Raw genomic sequence first — 18,776 nt, 5'->3', positions numbered from 1 at the left:
AAAAATTTCTTTCGGGTCTCTCCATAGCCTCTTACAGAAAAACCAGAACGAACTTTTTGGCCAACCTATTAGTAAAAGGGTGGTGACATATACTAAAATATGCTAATTCATCTCAGGTTTCAGTATAATGTCACCTTTCCCCTAGTTTCTTTCACCTTTCCCCCATATTCCTCTGTAAGCTACATGCAGGAATGCAGTTTTTCAGGGCAGGTTATCTTACAGACCTCACAAAGCCAAATGCAGGTCATGTATCCATTTTGTCCGTGGTACTGGCCTAAGTAAGTCTGTTTAGTTTCAAAATGTTCTGATTGTTGTTTAGCTGCCAGATGACCTGGGCATTTCCTGAAGTCCCTCTCTATCTATCTTCCCCTAGTGGGATTTCTAGCTGTGTAAGTATCTTATTCCATCCCTATCAGAATGAAAGGTGGACCCATCACAAACCCTTGACAAGGTAATTTAAACTCTTGAGAATGAAGATTTTGTGGTTTTCTTTTTTATTGTTTAAAGCCAATACTAAGTTTCTTTCCGTCTCTCACATCTCCCTAGGGCCAGAAAAGTCCTCAAGACCTGGTGTTCTGGTTACCTATTGCTGTATAACAAATCACCCCAAACTGAGTGGCTTCATACAAGGCTAATCAACTATTTCTCAGGATCCCATGGGTTGCCTGTGAGACAGGCTGGGACCTGGGACCCTTTGCTGCAGTGCTTGCACCTGGACAAAAGTCTCCTCAAGCAACAAAATATTAATACAAAGAAACTAGAAGGGACTAAAAAGAACTGCTTGCACGCGCAGTTGGGGCAAACTATGGACAACAATATACAAAAAGACCAAAAAACTCCAACTGCCACTTCTGAAGAGCCAGGAGCAAAAGCGGGGTACTGCGCATGCCCCCTGCACACACCACCACCAAAGGGGTGGGCAGACCACCAAAGCTGCCCCTCCGGCCCGACCCCTGGACACACCCCTCCCCCCACCCCGTATAAGGACCCAGCTCGACCCCACTTCAGCAAGCAAGCCAGCGAGGGAAACTGTTACTTGTTCTGCAAGTAGGGGCCTGCAGCAGGGGCCCCAGTAAAGCCTTGGGGGAACTCCTTGTCTGGCTTCTTATCAATTTCTATTGATTAAGGAGGCCAAGAACCCTGGTCAGTAACACCTGGGCAGTCCCTGTGCTGGTCTCACCTGGCACAGTCACTGTGCTACATTCTGTCAGTGGCTGGGCTGGAAGGTCACACATGTGGCAGTTGGTGCTAGCTGTTGGCTGGGCATCTAGCTCTCTTCCATGTGGCCTCTCAACCAATAGGGTAGAACAGGTCGCAGGCCAAATCCTGCTCACTGTGGGCCAAGAATGGTTTTTACATTTTTCAACGGTTGAAAACAAAATCGAAAGATTGATGTCTCACGACATAAGAAAATCCTATGAAATTCAAATTTCACTGTCTGTACATAGAGTGTTATTGGAGCCCAGACACATAAATTAATTTACATATTGACTAGAGATGCTTTTGCACAATAAGAGAATCCAAAGTTGTAGCAGAGACTCCATGGCCTAAAATGTCAAAAATATTTACTCCCTGGCCCTTTACATAAAAAGTTTGCCAACCTCTGGGCTAGATCAGCTTCCTTACATTGGGCGTCTGGAGGCCACATTCCAGAAGACTGAAAGTGGGAGGTGAGAATAAGGCTTATCCTGCGAACTCACACCTTCCACCACATTCTAGTGGTCAAAGCAAGTTAGGAGCCAATCTGGCTTCAAGGAGAGAACAAGTTCCCAGCGCTTGGTGGGAGAGGGCTGCAAAATATTGTGACCATGATTTTCACCCTTACTAACCATGGAATCGTAAGGTGGGCTGTTCAGACAGAATTCAGGAGGGCGAAGGGAAGAAAAAAAAGTTTATTCTTATTAATTTCTAACTGGAATTTAGCATGTTTTTTCATGTCCTATCAAAGCAGATACTGGCCAGCTCTGTAACTTTGTCACCTGTGTAAATCAAAGATAATTCCACAGGACATCCTGGTCATGGCAGGCAGACACCTTGAAATATCATTTATGCTCATCTCGACTTAGAAATCACAGTTATTAATTAGTCGAGCACTGTGATTTAGGATTACCGAATGCATTCATGAAGAGGCACGTATCTTTTTACATCACAATTTAACAAAATATTTTCACACCAGTATGTCAGTCTGACTGTTTTTTTAATGCCTTAGCAGCTGTCTGCTGAGACAGGCCCATAAGCAGCTGGCCCCCTGCCCTCAGAGGCAGCAAAGAATCAGGTCGAGGTTAGGGAGATTAGTGAGGTTCTAAACTGGCCTCCTAAAACTTCCTAATCCTGGGACAGCAGCCAGCCAGCAGCCTCGGGGTCACACAAGGTCCTTGCGCCCTGTCCCCAGCACCCAGCCAGGGTTGCCATGGCCTGCCTGTTCTCTGGCCGTGTCCTGATCCGAAACAACAGTGACCAGGATGAGCTGGACACGGAGGCTGAGCTCAGCCGCCGGCTGGAAAACCGACTGGTGCTGCTGTTCTTTGGTGCCGGCTCGTGCCCGAAGTGCCAGGCCTTTGCACCCATCCTCAAGGACTTCTTTGTGCGGCTCACGGATGAGTTCTACGTGTTGCGGGCAGCCCAGCTGGCCCTGGTGTACGTGTCCCAGGACTCGACAGAGGAGCAGCAGGACCTGTTCCTCAGGGACATGCCCAAGAAGTGGCTCTTCTTGCCCTTCGAGGATGACCTGAGGAGGTGAGGTGAGAGGAGAGGTCAGGGAGGGCTTCCTGGAGGAGGAGCTGTTTCTGCTGAAAGTGAAGTTATTTGTTTACTCATGTATCTGTTCCATCTGAAGTTGATGAGCACCCTCTGTGGGCCAATCAGAACAGAGAACTGGCGGGGAGGGACAGGAGAGGGGTACATATGCCCATTTCTATCCAGCTCCCTGGGGAGTTTACAACCTGGGAAGGGGGGAAGCACAAATGTGAAACAAAGACTCAAACACTCAAATAAATACATAATAAAGAACTGCAGTAGTTCCCAAGGACAAAGGGAGGATGTCATGTGGAAATATCATGGGGAGACCTTGCTGAGATTTGGGGGTCAGGGGATGCTTCCCAGAGGAAATGGCTTTAAAGAGAGACACCCCACCACCATCACCAAGGACAAAGAGGATAGGAGGGTAAAGAGTGAAGAAAGGGAAGGGTTTCCAGGCAGAGGACATAACCCAGACAAAGGCTCGGAGGATTTCAGAGAAAGAACAGCGAGTTCAGGGAACAGTAATACCAGAAGTAAGAAGGCAGCATGTGGAGCAGCGCCCCAAATGCCACCTAATGAGTGTGGATGTGATCCTCAGAGTAGCTGGAAGCCATGGAGGGCACTGGAGCTGAGAGAGAGAGATGGTTGAGTTCAAGCTGTCTAAGGAGCTGCCCAATAAACAGTGTGATTGTTTGTGGCTGTTTGCAAACGTTCCCCTTTTCAGCAGTGAGACTTTCATTCTTTTTATATATTTATTTTATAAATTTATTTATATTTTATTTCCTTATTTTTGGCTGTGTTGGGTTTTTATGGCTGTGTGCGGGTTTTCTCTAGCTGCGGCAAGCAGGGGGCTACTCTTCGTTTTAGTGCCCGGGCTTCTCATTGTAGTGGCTTCTCTTGTGTTGGAGCACGGGCTCTAGGCACGTGGGCTTCAGTAATTGTGGCATGCAGGCTCAGTAGTTGTGGCTCGCAGGCTCTAGAGCACAGGCTCAGCAGTCGTGGCGCACGGGCTTAGTTGCTCCACGGCATATGGGATCTTCTCGGACCAAGGCTTGAACCCATGCCCCCTGCATTTGTAGGCGGATTCTTAACCACTGCGCCACCAGGGAAGTCCCTCATTCTTTTTAAACCCCAATTTTTTACTATGAAAAGTTTCCTGCAAGCCGTGTGGCACGGCCAAAGGAAAAAAAAAAAAAAAAAAGAAAAATGTCAAAAGATACCGAAAAGTTGGAAGGAGCACACAATGAAACCCTTGGGCATTTTTGCCAGTTGCTTTATCTCCATGCACGTGGAGTTTGTCCTGAACCATTTCAAAGTGAGTTGCAGACTTTGTGACATTTTACTGATGTTATCAATTCTGTTACAAAACTTAGAAGTTTCTGGTCATGGAGACCTTCATCCCCACCCAACACGATCAGAGTTGGCATACTTGCTCACTCCCACAGCCTTCTGCAGCTGAGGAGGTTCTTTTCCCCAAATGGTGAACATTTCCCTCCCCTGGGGGAAGAAATGGCAGCTGTAAGGGCATCATAGCCAGACACTGACCTTGTCTGAGGCAGGGTCCTCTCAACAAAACCTTCACCCAGGCAAGTATCCAGACAGAGTGAGGGAGTCCCTACCCCCTACCCCTCCCACACACAGGGTTGCCAGATAAAATACAGGACACCCAGTTGAATATAAATTTCATGTAAACAATGAAGAATTTTTGAGTATAACTATGTCCCACATAATGCAGGGACATATTTATAAAAAGTTATTTGCTGTTTACATGAAGTTCAAATTCATTCACACAGGGTATCCTGTATTTCTAGTTGCTAAGTCTGGCAACCTACTCCTGTGGGATTTTGCAAGTATCAATACTATGTGACTCTGTATGGAGGCCTGGAAAAGGGCCACCCAAGAACCCCGTGGGTGGAAGTTAAGAATCATGGGTGATGGGCCCAGTCTGGTAGCCTACTTGACTCCATGCTGACTGTGTGAGGTTTTGGCCTAGATGGGAGATTTGGTCTGGGGGTGTCCTGTGGATGGCTTTTCACTGGCTCTCTCTCATACAGAAAACAAAATCAAAAACTCCTTATCATGGCCCTGCAGGGCCTTTATGATCAATGCTGCACTCCAATCTCCCTCTGACCTTCAAGCTTTTGCACCAGCTGTGCACTCTGCATGGGAAAACTTTCCCCAGTTCTCCCCTTCCTCTTCCTGCAGATTTCAGCTCCAGGGTCACCTCCTTAGAGACGTCCTCTCTGACCATAAGTCCTTTATCCAGTTTAGTATCTCTTTATGGAATCTATCAGTATTTATTCATTCACCCCACACACATTTCGTGAGCATCTACTCTGTGCCCAGCACTGTTTCGGGCACTGAGGACACTCGTGAATAGGGACAGAAATCCGTGCCCTAGTGAAGCTACTTTCTATTGTGGGAGAAAATGACAAACAGGAGAAATAAACTATGCAGTGTGTTGGATGCTGAGAGCCGCGCATCAGCAGAGAGCAAGAGAGGTGTTGAGATTTAAGTTAGGTGTCTGCAGCATACAGGGTCTTAATACGCAGATGTCTGGGGAGAGTGCTCCAGGCAGAGGACATGGCCAGTGCAAAGGCCCTGTGGTGGGAGCATGTCTGGGGTGTTGGAGCCAAAGCCTGGAGGCCAGTGTGGCCTGGCCTGTTCTGGTTTCTGGGCATCCCCAGAGGCCGGCATGGGACAGTGCACACAGAAGGCGCTCAGTAAGCACTGGGAAGAGGGATGTGGGGCTCCTCAGCATCGGGTCAAGGACGAGGGTCCGACCGGACTGACCCGCCCGCCCCGCAGGGACCTCGGGCGCCGGTTCTCCGTGGAGCGCCTGCCGGCGGTCGTGGTGCTCAAACCGAGTGGGGATGTGCTCACGCTCGACGCGGCCGACGAGATCCGGCGCCTGGGCCCTGCCTGCTTCGCCAACTGGCAAGAGGCGGCTGAGGTGCTGGACCGCAGCTTCCTGCTGCCAGAGGACCTGGACGACCCCGCGCCGCGGAGCCTCACCGAACCACTGCGCCGCCGCAAGTACCGAGTGGACCCGGCTGCGCGGGGCGTACGAGGCCGGGGTGGAGGGGGCGGCCCCGGGCAGGAGGGTGGGGCCGAGGGCGGGTCAGTGGGGCTGTTCTGACCCCTGGAGGGGTGGACCGGACTGGGGGTTCTATGATGAAACCCCCAAGAGGAGGGCGGGGGCGGGGCCGGGGCGGAAGCGGGCTGTTCTGATACCTTTGGTGGGAGAGAACAGAGAGGGGCGGGTCTATGAGGAGTCCTTCCCCCTCCCCTAGGGTGGGTGGGGCTGGGGGTGGGGGGTCTGCTCTGAACACTCCGGTAGGAGAGAACAGACAGGGGCGAGTCTGTGATAAGCGGTCATTTCCCCCCCCCACCTCCCGGTAGTGGGAGGGACAGGGGTTGTTCTGAGCCCCCATGGTGGAAGGCTAACGGTTAGAGCAAGCAGAATCTCTGATGAGCCCCAGCGGGGCAGGAAGTGGGGGCGGGGTGAGGGGAGGGGACCATTATGAGTTCAGGCCAGGAGGAGGGAGGGGACGTAGCGTCAGGCCGGAGACGCGGGCTGGGCGGTGGTCTCTATTCTGAGCCCAGCCCGAGGAGCAGAGGGGCGGTGAGGGTGCAGCTTCTCTGAGCTCCCTGGAAGCAGAGTGAAGGCTGAGAAGTGGGGAGCAGGAAGGGTCTTTTTGCGGCCCACCCTCCACACCCTCAGGATTGTGCGAGGGCGAGGGGCTTTGTAATGAAATGGCGGGGCCGCAGGGCTGGACTTGAAGTAGTTCGGACGCCCCCACCCCCGCCACAGGTGGAGGGTGAGACCTAGCGCAGGGCCGATGACGGAGGTTTCTGTGTGAGGCCCTCCACCGCACCCCAGAACCTGGCAGGCGCAGGACCTGTCTTGGTTCTCCAGCGGCATGTCTAAGCCTTCCGGCCGGGGTGGTGAAACAGGGAGAGCTTTTCAAGGGCCTCTAGAAATATTTTTAAGACTTGGGGAGGAGGGGTGGTTACAAGTTCCAAAATGGGAAAATGCAAACTAAAATCAAATGATCGTGCTGAGAACGCTCGGCCCACCGTGCACTAAATGGCGTTGTTCACATGCTTCATGCGCAAAACTACAGCAATCCTTTAACAACAGATCTGTAGTTTGCACGGGATGCAGTTCAATATTTGGTGCCGTGTGCGCTGGGTCCAGGACCTTCAGCGAGGGCTCAGAGTCTCCCTGTCCCTGGTGAACCCTGGGGATTCACGAGGGAGACAGCAGAATATAGAAATCAAAAACTCTAGTCTGGAGCCCCTTCCCGGCTGTGTGACTGTAGGACAGTCACCTCCCCTTTCTAAGCCTCCTTTCTTTCTTCGGGAAAATGACAGTAAGGCAAGGTCCTACCTGGCAGGTCAGCCAAGGACCCAAAGCCGGAGCTCGCGCCGCGCACAAACCTCTTCATTTTGCCTCTGGCGCCGCATGGCGGCGAGATGGGGAGGCGCGTCCTCGGGGCGGGGCCAAACATGCAAATGAGGTGCAGTCCACACCTGTTCCCAGTCTCCAGAAAGGGTGTGCTAGGAGGGCGGTGCGACTCCGGGATTTGGGAGGCCCTAGAGGCCTAGGGACTGGACAAGTACCTCATTTCTTGCTCACTCCTAACCCCCAATCTCCAGGTGAGGAAATTGAGGCTCAGGTCGGTGATGCCACCTGCTCTGGTTCCAGACACATCTTGCCCTTCAATGGACCTTAATTAGGCCTATCTGTGAAATGATTGTGTTAAACCCTGTGTGATAATGGCTCTTAAATTCTTAGGTCGCTGGCTCACCGACAGCCTTTAAAAGAAGTTAAAAAACATCCTTCCCGAGAGCAAACCACAGGACACACAACCCCTCAATATCTTTACTATTATTTCAGCCAGCACGGAATGAGAGTGGCCAGGTTTTGCCCCCTGGGCAGTGAGGTAGGGAAGTCCGCTCCCTGTCCTGTCGGGCTGTGTGATGTGGGCAGGTCACTGGCCGTCTCTGAGTCTCCCTCCTGGTAGATAGGGATCAAACCTCCCATCCCCATCTCTACTCCTGCTTGTCGCAGCTAAGATGAGGAAGGGACAGCCTGGCGTCTGGTCAAGGCAGGCAAGATCACTCTCAGAGTGTCACCTACAGAGTGTTGCCAACTTGCAGGGTTAAATTTCCAAATTGAAGCCAGACACCCCCAAACCAGAGAATCACCCCCATATTCAAAGGGGGTGCCAGGTCGTGGTGTCTGTGACACTACCCCCCAGCCTCCATCAAATAATTGTGAAGTCTAAGAGAGGGCTGTAATGACCTTTGGCCATTGCATGGAATTGTCCCTTTATTTGGCTGGTTTAGTGTGTGTTTTCACCTCCTCCCCAGAAGGGCAAGCTGGACCTGCCTTTGTCACCACTGGATCCCCAGAGCCAGGGAGGCACGGGTCTCCATCAATGTTTGTCAAATGAATAAATGCCACTATCTTACGTCTGTGTATCCCCAACACCCAGAACAGAGCAAGGACTCTGTTGCAAACAAATCACTGAGCCCCAGCTATCCCAATGTGAGAGTTTTTCTTACCTGTAAAACATGGAAAATTCACTCTAACTTTGGCGGTAATGAAAAAGGCTGGGTGTGTTGGGCCAAAGCCTGGTGAATAAATGAGTGAATAAACTGATTCCTGTTACAGATGAGGAGGCCCAGAGAGGTTAAGGGATTTACCCAAAGCCACACAGCAAAGGAAGAAGCCACCTGTTGCTGAAGGGTCACCCTGTTCTCTCCCCTGGGGTCATTTTACCCATCAGGCACTGGGCTGAGGGCTCAAAGCCCACAGACTTTTCCCAGAAGACCCCAAAATTTCGAAACCTGAAAAAAATGGCTCCCCAAATCAAAGAAGAGACCTGGAAATTCAAAACCAGTGGGATCTATAACATTTCTGTGAAGCATTATAAAGCAGTGTGTGGGAGCCAGGCTGTCTGTGTTTGCTGTGTGACGTAGGGAGCTACTCAACCTCTCTGTGTCTCAGTTTCCTCATCTGTAAAACCTAGGTGATGACTATGCTGTCTTTCAGGCCCAAATGCATTAAGACAGAGCCCTGCTTGCAGGAGGCCATGTCGACCTCATTCACTCTTATATTCTGGATCTATCAGGAATGTGTTAACTTTGAAACCATTTTCAGTTTTGATATTTCAAACTTTGTAAGAATTACAGAGCAGGAGTACAAAGCGATCCGTTCACTCATGCATGCAACAAGCATTTATTAAGGGCCTACTGTGCACGAGGTGCAGACCCGGACACAAAGGGGACACAGCAGTGGACACTTGAAGCAGACATTCTGCGGTCTGGAGCAGCCACCCCTCCCCCACTACCGGACCACACATAGTGGGAAAATGCACATGGTGCGCTGCCAGAGATGTAAAGTGCTACAGGAAAGCAAGAAGACAAACAATCCAAATGACTGAAGGATATGAAGAGATATTTCTCCAAAGAAGATACACAAACAGCCAACAAGGGCATGAAAAGACACCCTACTTCAGTGGTTATTATGGAAATGCAAATCGAAATTACAATGAGATACCCATTCACACCCTGTAGAATGGTTATTTTTTTAAAAAAAAAGAAAATAACAAGTGTTGGAAGAGAAATGAAGAAATTCGAAGCCTGGTGCACTACTGGTGGGAATGTGAAATGGTGCAACCGCTGTGGAAAACAGGCAGTTCCCCAATAAGTTAAATAGAGTTACCATATAACCCAGCCATTCCACTCTAGGTATAGACCCAAAAGAAATGAAAACAGGACTCAAACAAATCGTTGTATGTGCATGTTCATAGCAGCACTATTCACAATCGACAAAAGGTGGAAACAACCCAAATATCCATCAACAGATGAATGAGTAAAGTAAATGTGGTCCACCCATACAATGCAATGTTATTCAGCCATACTACCAAACATAAAATAGATAGCTAGTGGGAAGCAGCCGCACAGGGAGATCAGCTAGGTGCTTTGTGACCACCTAGAGGGCTGGGAAGGAGGGAGATGCAAGAGGGAAGGGGACATTTGTATATGTATAACTGATTCACTTTGTTATAAAGCAGAAACTGACACACCATTGTAAAGCAATTATACTCCAATAAAGATGTTAAAAAAAAAAAAGGAATGAAGCACTGACATGTGCTACAACATGGATGAGCCTTAAAAACCTTATGCTCAGGGAAAGAAGCCAGACACAAAAGGCCACATGTTGTCTGGTTTTGTTTATATGAAATGTCCAGAAAAGGCAAATCCATAGAGACAGAAAGTAGATTGATCTGTGGTTACCAGGGGCTGAGAGGGGGGAATGGCAAGTGACTGCTAATGGGGGAGGGGGCGGGAATGGAAATTCCAGAACTAGATAGAGGTGATGGTTGCACAACGTTGTGTATGTACTAAGTACCACTGAATTGTTCACTTTCTAATGGTTAATTTTATGTCATGTAAATTTCACCTCAATTTTTAAAACTTAAAAATAAATAAATAATATCCCCCAAAATGTGCCGTGGGAAGAACAAAGGCTAGCAGCGAAGCACAGGTGTGCTGCTTGGGGAGGGGGTGCAGGAGGGCCTCTCTGAGGTGGCTGACGTTTCTGAAAAGCCTTGAAAGAAGGTGAGGAGAGGGGACATTCCAGCCAATTGCCGGATCCGCGGGTAGAGACCACATATCAGAGCGAATTATTTAAAAATTCGTTCAAGTTTCTTTTCTTTCTTAAAAGATAGCAATGAAACAGGTGCCTGGGGCAGCTGGAGGGGAAAATGGGGCACTTGAAAGAGTTTATGGATCTGTGAGGCTCTCTGGATCCCACCACTGCGCCCTTATCCCACGTGGGACCGCCTCCGCTCCTTCTTTGCCCCGCCCCTCGCCGGCCACGCCCCTCCAGAACTCTGAGGCCAGGAGCTGTCGCTCAGAGAAAGAAAAGACTTTGTCTCAAGTTCTCCCAGAGCTTTCTCGTCCTCACCGCGACTGGCGTCCCGAGCCCTCTGCGGCCCCGACAATATTCAGAAACCCCCCGTGCAGCCCCGCCCCCTCTGGACCGCCGAGGGCCCTCGGACGCCCCTCAACTCCCCTGCCCCCTAAAATCTCTTTGATTCCTCAACTGTCCCGTAGGCCCGCAGGACCCCTCCATGGCCAGGTCGTACGGCGGCCGGGTGCTGGCCGCGATGATCCTTTTGGGCATCCCCGCGGCCGTGCTGGCGGCGCTGGGCGCGCAGCTGCTGTTCCAGCTGCAGGCGGGCCGCGCGGAACTTCGAGGACCGCGAATCGACGGGCTGGGCCCGGAGCTGGGCGCCGGCCCTGGGCTGCCGGAGGACGCGGCCGGGGCGCTGCTGCCGCTGGCAGCCGCGCTCGCCGCGCTCGCCTTGGTGCTCGGTCTCACCTGCCTGCTTCTCGCCGCGCTCTGCGGCCACCTGGGCGCCGAGATGGCGCGGGGACCGGGCCCCGGCAGGTAGGAGGACCGGCCCCTCTGCCCGGCTGGGGGCTGGACAAGCCCGAGGGAGCCGCTGCCCTTCTCTGGGCCTCAGGTTGGGGGAGAGCTATCCTTCCTCACGCCCTCCATCCATCTTTCCCTTCCTCCTTTCTTCCATCCCTCCCTCCCTCTCTTTCTCCTTCTCTCCATCCATCCCTCCCTCCATCCTATATTTGTTGAAAATTTACAGCAGGGACAACTACAGCCGGGACCCCCTTTCAAAGATGTGGAAACAGGCTCAGAGAGGGCCTGGGGTCACTTAGCCCCAGTGTTGATAGCGTTTGTCATTTATGGAACCCTAAGCTCTAGGTGCCCCACACTTAATGTGGATTAACACGGTGAAGCCCCCTTGGTGGCTGGTTCTGTTATTATCTCCCTTTTTAACAGTGTGTTAAAAAGAGTCTGCTCTCGGGCTTCCCTGGTGGCGCAGTGGTTGAGAGTCCGCCTGCCGATGCAGGGGACACGGGTTTGTGCCCCAGTCCGGGAAGATCCCACATGCCGCGGAGCGGCTGGGCCCGTGAGCCATGGCCGCTGAGCCTGCGCGTCCGGAGCCTGTGCTCCGCAACGGGAGAGGCCACAACAGTGAGAGGCCCGCGTACCGCAAAAAAAAAAAAAAAAAAAAGAGGCTGTTCTCTCTAGGCTGCCAGGATTGGATGGGGGTGAGCTGGATTTGAACTTGAACCTGGTAGAGCCAGAACATGTGCCCTGGCCCTGGGTGGGGTTCTTTGCCAGGCACCTGAGCTCTGGGATATGGGCACTGGACAGGGCGGCCGGGGTGGGGGGGGGGTGCATGTGGAGTGAGGAACCTTCCTTGAGCCAAGGACTTGGCTGTCCCATATCTGAGTGCCTTATCCCACTTATCCCACTGCCTTATTCCAGGATGCTGGGGGAGGGGAGCTGGGATCCTTGTCCAGGATTCCATGGATTTGAGCAGATGGGAAATTCCACCATTTGATCCCATCCGAACTGTGCATCCTCCATCTGATAGTTCAAGGGGTGCTGAAAAGCATGCGTTCTGTCAGTTGACAAATATGTGTTGGGCACCTGCCGGGGGCTGAGCCCAGCATTGGGTATTGGCGACCCAGCAGGAACCAGGCAGACCTGGACCCACCTTCATGGGGACACAGATAATGAAGATACAGAACAGATCAGTAATGTCAAATGGTGACGAATGCCGGAAATGGATGAAAATGGGGTGATGTGGTGCAGGAGGACAGGGTGGGGGATGAGATGGGACCAACAGGGGAGGCCTGTGTTGAGCCTTGAGGGAGGAAATGAGGCAGAAGATCTGGGGGACTGTGATCCAGGCAGAGGGAACAGCATGTGCAAAGGCCCTGGAGCAGGAATGAGCTTAGGGTGTTAGAAGGTGATAGAGGTGATTGGTGTGGCTGAAGGGTAGATAAGGAAGATGAGGGCCAGGAAGTGAGAGGTACTGGATTTTTTTTTTCCTGCATCCTGTGGCATGCGTGCTCTTAGTTCCCCAACCAGGGATTGAACTTTCCCCCCCTGCAGTGGAAGCACGGAGTCTTAACCACTGGACCACCAAGGAAGTCCAAGAGGTACTGGATTACATAGCACTTCCTGTGCTGTGGTGAAGGCCTTGGGTTTACTCTGACTGAGAGAGTTGTGAGCCAGGAGGGATGTGATCTGACTTAAGTTTGAAAGAACCCACTTAAGTTTGAAAGAACCCGCTCTGGCCACTGTGCAGAAAAGGGGTCAGGAGGGGAGTTGGAAGGCAGACCAGGGAGGAGGCCATTTCCATGGTATTGGTGGGAGGTGAGTGATGATGGAAGCTCTTAGAGCTTCCTTTTCCTGATCTCACAGGACTGGAGAAGGGCATGCACACAGCGGAAGCACTTAGCAAGGGGCTGGGCTCAAAACTAAGTCCTCAATCCATGTCAGCTCTTGGGAACCTCTGTTTTCTATTGTCACTGATAACAAGTTAGCCTCAGTTTTCTCACCCCCAAATAAGCTTATGGTCTGTAAAATAATGGAGGTCAGATGTTTAGCAAGTGTCTGTACACAATAGCTGCTTCATTAGTGTTGGATTTTCGAATGGACTGATGTATATGGATGGGTTTGGGGGGAGGGGAATGGAATGGATAGTGACTGGATGGATGAATGGACAGATGGTTGGTTTGCTCGATGGATGGTGACTGGGGGATAGACGGATGGATGGATGGATGGCAGATGACAAATGGATGAATGGATAATGACGGATGTTTAAATAAATGGGTGGATGGATGAACAAAGCATGGTTAAATGGATGGATGGCTGTACGGTTGAATAATTGATGGGGACGGATGGATGGTAAAGGATGAATGAGTGGGGGGATAGATGAGTGGATGGCTAGGTCCTCACATAGATCTCCAGTTCCCCAAAGCTGGACGACCCCCCCCTACCTCTCCTCCCCAGGCTTATTCCACCAGCTCTGCCTCCTGAGCCCATTTTCTTCCTGCCCCCCTCCCTGCCAGGTCTGACTGGTTTCTCTATGACTGCCGCCTCCTCAGACATGTGGCCCTCGGCCTCTTCTGTTGTGGGGTCTCCGTCTACTTAGCAGGTACGTGCTCAGGATAGAACATGGGGTGTAGGGCCCTGGGTTGGGGTGACCAGGGGTAATAGCCCCACGACTGGGGTCAACTCCAGAGGCAGCCTGCCTGTTTCACTCTTGGCTCTTACACTTTAGCTCATGGCTGGCATCTGATTCCAGTGGGGATTCCATAAATGGCAGTTGTCTTCAGAACACTTCTGATGCATCAGTTTGCTACATTTGGTTTGAATAAAAGTTTCCAAGTCCTTGGTGGTTTCTGGAGATAGTGTTTCACAGGTTGGCCTTAGCAAAAACTGTTTTGGCTACAATTATCTGAATCCAGCTCAAGAAGGGCTTAAGAAAAAAAAATACGCTTCATAAACCAGAAATGCAATTTTAAATACCAAAACATGAAGCAGAGTAAAAACTAATAACGTGAGTGCCAGAAGGACACACTGCACTGTCTTTCCTTCCCCGACTTATAACTTTTCTTTGATCAACATTCTCTCACCCATACATGCTGGTAAAGGAATCAAATCATCACCTTTCTTAAAGAGACTCCTGACATCTTGTATTTTGTTCTAATCTTGAAAAATATGTTGCTGGTGCTGGAGACTCAGCGCTGAATCATACATAGATCCTTGGCAGCCCTATAAACAACCTGTTTCACTGGAAGAAAAAAAAATCAGCTGACTGAAAAACAAGGGATTTGCTATTACTATTTTTCCTTAGTACCACAATAGAGAAATAGAAGTTTACAATATATATTTAAAAGATTTATTTATGAGATATGAGCCTAGGGTTCATTGCTGGAATTTGTACGTACAGTGCAGCAAACTCTGCATAACTCTTGTTGTTTTGACTTCATAAACTGCTCTGGATTTTTTTAAGTGTGGAACTTCCCTGGCAATCCAATGGTTAAGACTCTGTGCTTCCACTGCAGGAGGCGTGGGTTCATCCCTGGTCAGGGAACTAAGATCCCACGAGCCACATGGCCAAAAACAAACAAACAAACAAAAATGCTCTGGATGTGGGTTTTTTTAAAAAGGAGAGTGGATGGAGTGACTCGTGTATCTGAAAAGATCAGGGGTTATTGGCCTCAGGTGTGGCTGGATCCAGGCACTCAAATGAGGTCTTCAGAAATGCTTCTCACTTCATCTCATCACCTGCCGTGCCCTGAGAAAGATGCCTGTCTCTGTAAGCGCTTTCAACACAATACCTATGACCTCAAGCCTTTTCATAAGCCAACAAAAATGTTGGAGACTTGGAGAATAAAATATTCTTACTCTAAAATACAAGAAAACTCACAAAGGGCAAAAAGAGGTAACTATGTCAGCCTCATTAAGCATTAAGTTAAGAATTTGTTCAGCTCCCATTTAGATTCTTTTTGAGGATAGGTGATCTCACTCAGCAAGAATTCCTGAGCATGTCCAGCCAATCATTCATTCATTGCTAACCAGAGCCAAAATAATAGTTATAAAGATCTTTCAAAAATGTTTAGAGCGGGGCCTTCCAAGACTCCACACTCGCAATGCAGGGGGCCTGGGTTCAATCCCTGGTCAGGGAACTAGATCCCACATGCTGCAACTAAGAGTTCTCATGCCACAACTAAGACCCAGCACAGCCAAATAAATACATAAATAAAAATATTGAAAAAAAATGTTTAGAGCAAAGAAAGTCCTTGGCCTCGCCTTAATATGTCAGACATGATGCATTGTGGCATCTTCAAAAGCAAGAGTACAGAGCTGGAGAAAGCATTAAAACAGCCCACAAAGTGCCAAAAGTCCTCCATCAGCTCTGGGCTTCTCTCCTACCAATTCCCTAATGGCTGCAGTTAGAAAATAACCCTGTACTCATAGGCCAAGCAAAGGTCCCAGAGCTGACTCTGATTAGCTGAGCTTGGGTCATGTGATAGCCATGCACCAATCACTATAATCAGGGGAAGCAGTGCTCTGATTGGCCTAGGACCATACATGTCACTGATGCCAGAGTGGTGGGTCAGTCCTTCTAGACCAGTGACCAGGGTAGGGGTAGGGACTGGACCAGCACTTCTCAATGGGGGCTGATTCTGCCCCTGAGGGAACATTTGGCAGTCAACATCTGGAGACATTTTTGGTTATTACGATAGGGCAGGGGGAGGGTACTACTGGTATCTGGTGGATAGAAGCTGCTAAATGTCCTACGATGCACAGGACAGTCCCCACCAAAAAGAATGGTGGTGCCAACTGGACATCGGACAGGGCAACAGAGAACCAGTACAGGTCCTCAAGGCCAGGTCGCCAACTGTCTTTTGTTTTTTAAGATTTATTTTTTTAAAATTAATTTATTTATTTTGGGTGCGCTGGGTCTTAGTTGCGGCACGTGGGATCGTTTTAGTTGCGGCATGCGGGATTTTTAGTTGCTGCTCCTTAGTTGTGGCATGCATGTGGGATCTAGTTCCCTGACCAGGGGTGCAACCCAGGTCCTCTGCATTGGGAGGGCGGAGTCTTACCCACTGGACCACCAGGGAAGTCCCCGCCAACTGTCTTGTTGTTCAAATCAGCAAACTGAGGCCAGAGAGGGACTGTGATTCACTCAAGGTCAATCACAGGGATTCAGAAAGCCTGAGATCTGAGTTGTTTCAATCGTGGTAAAGTACACATAACACACAATTTACCATTTTATAGTAAAACAGATGTGATGATGATGTATTTGTCGGGTGTGAAAGGGTTAGATGAGTTAGTGTGTATGTGCCTATCATAATGTACAATTTTCTATAACTGCTCTCCATTTGGGGGAGCTCTCCCAGGGGTTGGAGAACAAACATTGAATAAGAGCCGTTTCCTTCCCCAGCACTGTCCATCTACGCCCTGCTTCTCTTCGAGATCGAGACAGGTGCAGCAGCTGCCTCCATCCTTGGCTTGGGTGCTGTGGTCCTGGTGGCGGCGCTGACCCACACTCTACTCCGGGCCGCCCGGGCCACCCGCCGTGGCCTCCATGAGCTGTCCCCACCGCACTTTGAAGACGACCCTGTCTGCCCTGCTGAAGTCTCCAAGGCCAGCCCCAGGGCTCAGCCCCAGCAGGGTACCCATCACTGGACCCCCTACTCATCCTACCCAGAACCTGGGGACTCCCTCAGATCCATGGTTACTGCCACAGCACCTACAGCCATAGGGGGAGGCCGGGAGGGCAGCCTGCCTGCATTCCGCATGCACCGGACACTGTCTGCCAGTGAGGGACACTGGGAAGAGGTCACGCATGAGATGCGCAGCATCCTGAGCCACAGGCCAGGGGGTTCGGGGAAGGACTCCACTCTGGTGTGAGCCCAAAGATGAAGGATAGAGACCTAGTGTCAGGCAGCAGGAAGAGGACTCTTGTAGAGATAGCTCCAGGCTCAACCACAGTAGCAGTATAACTTGATTTCTCTCTCAGTTCACAGCATCCCTGACTTGTGGCCTCAGGGTTGCCTCATGGCACAAAATAGCTGCCAGGGCTCCAACCTTTACCTCCTCACTCAGAGAGAAAGGCAGAGGCCAGGACTTCTCAGGAGATTTTTGGAAGTTTTCCTGGGAGGCCTTGGGACACTTCTGCTTGTACCCCATTGGCCAGAACAGAGTCATGTGGCCATACAGAGGAGACAAGGAAATGTAGCTACCCAGAGTGAATAGGATTCTGGTATAGGCAGGAGGGGAGGGGAGAGCTCAGGCAGCGTTTCTCTAAACATCTCCGTCCATTTTACAGATGAGGAAACCGAGGCCCAGAGAGGGGCAGTGATTCACCAAGGGTCCCACGGCCAGTATTGAGCATCAGAGCCAGGATTCGAACCCGGGTCCCGTAACCCCCATGCTGCTGATAGTGCAAGTCTCAGACTCTGCGACTCCTTCCGGGCTGTGAGCGTTTGAAACCTGTGTGTGCGGAGCTCAGAGCAGCCCAGGGCCATGGACGCACCTGGAGGCCTGGACCCAGACTCCTGGCTGTGGGCCTGTGGCTGAGGGCTTCACCGCTCTGTGTCTCAGTTTCCTGGTCTGTAAAATGGGAACGGAAGCGGTCCCTCTTCCTAAGGCTCCCGTGAGACTCTGTGTGAGCCATTCCGGGGCCTGTGCATAGCAGGTCCTCAAGGCGTGTCAACCTGTGCTTCTGTCAGTCGGGGTGCCTGGTGGCAGGAAAAGGTGGGTTGATGGCCAGTTTCTGGAACTCTTGGAACTGACAGGGCTTGGAGTGGATAACTCAGAGCCTCAGGGGGTCTCCGGAGGCCCTGGCCCCATCCCCGTCCTGCGCAACCTGAAAATAAACTCCATGTCACTATTTCCATGTCATCTGAGCCATATCCAAACATGTTGCGTGGCCAAGTGCAGACCCAGGATGAGGGGTGGGGTGAAAGGAGTGGAGGTAGAAAGGGCAGGAGTCAGGGGACAGAGAGTGTGCCCCTTGTAGAGCCAAGTCTGGGGCCCATGCCCCACTAATCTTCATGCATATACATTTCACAGGGTGTGGGGATGGCCTGGTCCCTGCCCCAACCCCAAATGGACAAATGTCCCCAGAAGTCTCCCAACCTGTCCCTTCCTGGGCCACACAGGGACTCGGGGGTGGAGGAAGCTCAGCCACACAGTGGCTTGAAGTCCCCCAGGACCCATCTCCATGGGCAGAGAGGTGGCAGCACCCAGCAGGGAAGCTGGTCCCCAAACCTGACCTTGGGTAAGGATTTTGATGATCAGGTACAGAGTTGGGTGCCCCATTGGCTTAGATCACCTCCTTCGTGAGCCTGTGGGAGGCTGTACAGACCTCCTCCTCCCACATGGCACCTGTCACAGGGGGTGCCCAGGAAGCATAGGCTCTCGGTGAGCATGAAAATATCAATGAAGAGGATCAAGTCAGAATGAATGTCATGTCACATGCCTAGTACTGCAGACACACACCAGGCACTTCCGGCTTTAGTTAATCCTTAGGACAACCCCACTCACAGATGGGCAAACTGAGGCCAGAAAAGCAAGGCTACTCGTGTGAGAACACACGGCGGTGGTGATGGCTGGAACCCCA

The 18,776-nt window shown here is 50.9% G+C and overlaps 2 protein-coding genes across 2 annotated transcripts; both read left to right on the top strand.

Moving 5' to 3' along the window:
* The first annotated feature begins 2,370 nt into the window (after nucleotides 1–2,370).
* NXNL1 (nucleoredoxin like 1) lies at nucleotides 2,371–5,878 on the top strand. Its single transcript, XM_059061857.2, has 2 exons — nucleotides 2,371–2,736; nucleotides 5,548–5,878. Exons 1-2 carry the CDS (start codon nucleotides 2,411–2,413, stop codon nucleotides 5,876–5,878), a joined length of 657 nt encoding a protein of 218 aa, XP_058917840.1. The 5' UTR covers nucleotides 2,371–2,410.
* Nucleotides 5,879–10,889: 5,011 nt separating this feature from the next.
* On the top strand, nucleotides 10,890–18,044 carry TMEM221 (transmembrane protein 221). Its single transcript, XM_059061192.2, has 3 exons — nucleotides 10,890–11,209; nucleotides 13,705–13,790; nucleotides 16,593–18,044. Exons 1-3 carry the CDS (start codon nucleotides 10,890–10,892, stop codon nucleotides 17,060–17,062), a joined length of 876 nt encoding a protein of 291 aa, XP_058917175.1. The 3' UTR covers nucleotides 17,063–18,044.
* Nucleotides 18,045–18,776: the final 732 nt, after the last annotated feature.

Source organism: Kogia breviceps, chromosome 4, assembly GCF_026419965.1.
Source record: "Kogia breviceps isolate mKogBre1 chromosome 4, mKogBre1 haplotype 1, whole genome shotgun sequence".
In the NCBI taxonomy this organism is placed as follows: Eukaryota; Metazoa; Chordata; class Mammalia; order Artiodactyla; family Physeteridae; genus Kogia; species Kogia breviceps.
Note: the sequence above shows the minus strand (reverse complement) of the source record. Positions and strands in the feature narration are given on the sequence as shown.

Coding starts and splice junctions, on each gene's coding strand:
- NXNL1 (XM_059061857.2), top strand. CDS start 2,411: ATGGCCTGCCTGTTCTCTGGCCGTGTCCTGATCCGAAACAACAGTGAC. Junction 2,737..5,547: donor TTCGAGGATGACCTGAGGAG/GTGAGGTGAGAG, acceptor CCCGCCCCGCAG/GGACCTCGGGCGCCGGTTCT.
- TMEM221 (XM_059061192.2), top strand. CDS start 10,890: ATGGCCAGGTCGTACGGCGGCCGGGTGCTGGCCGCGATGATCCTTTTG. Junction 11,210..13,704: donor CGGGGACCGGGCCCCGGCAG/GTAGGAGGACCG, acceptor CCTCCCTGCCAG/GTCTGACTGGTTTCTCTATG. Junction 13,791..16,592: donor GGTCTCCGTCTACTTAGCAG/GTACGTGCTCAG, acceptor TTCCTTCCCCAG/CACTGTCCATCTACGCCCTG.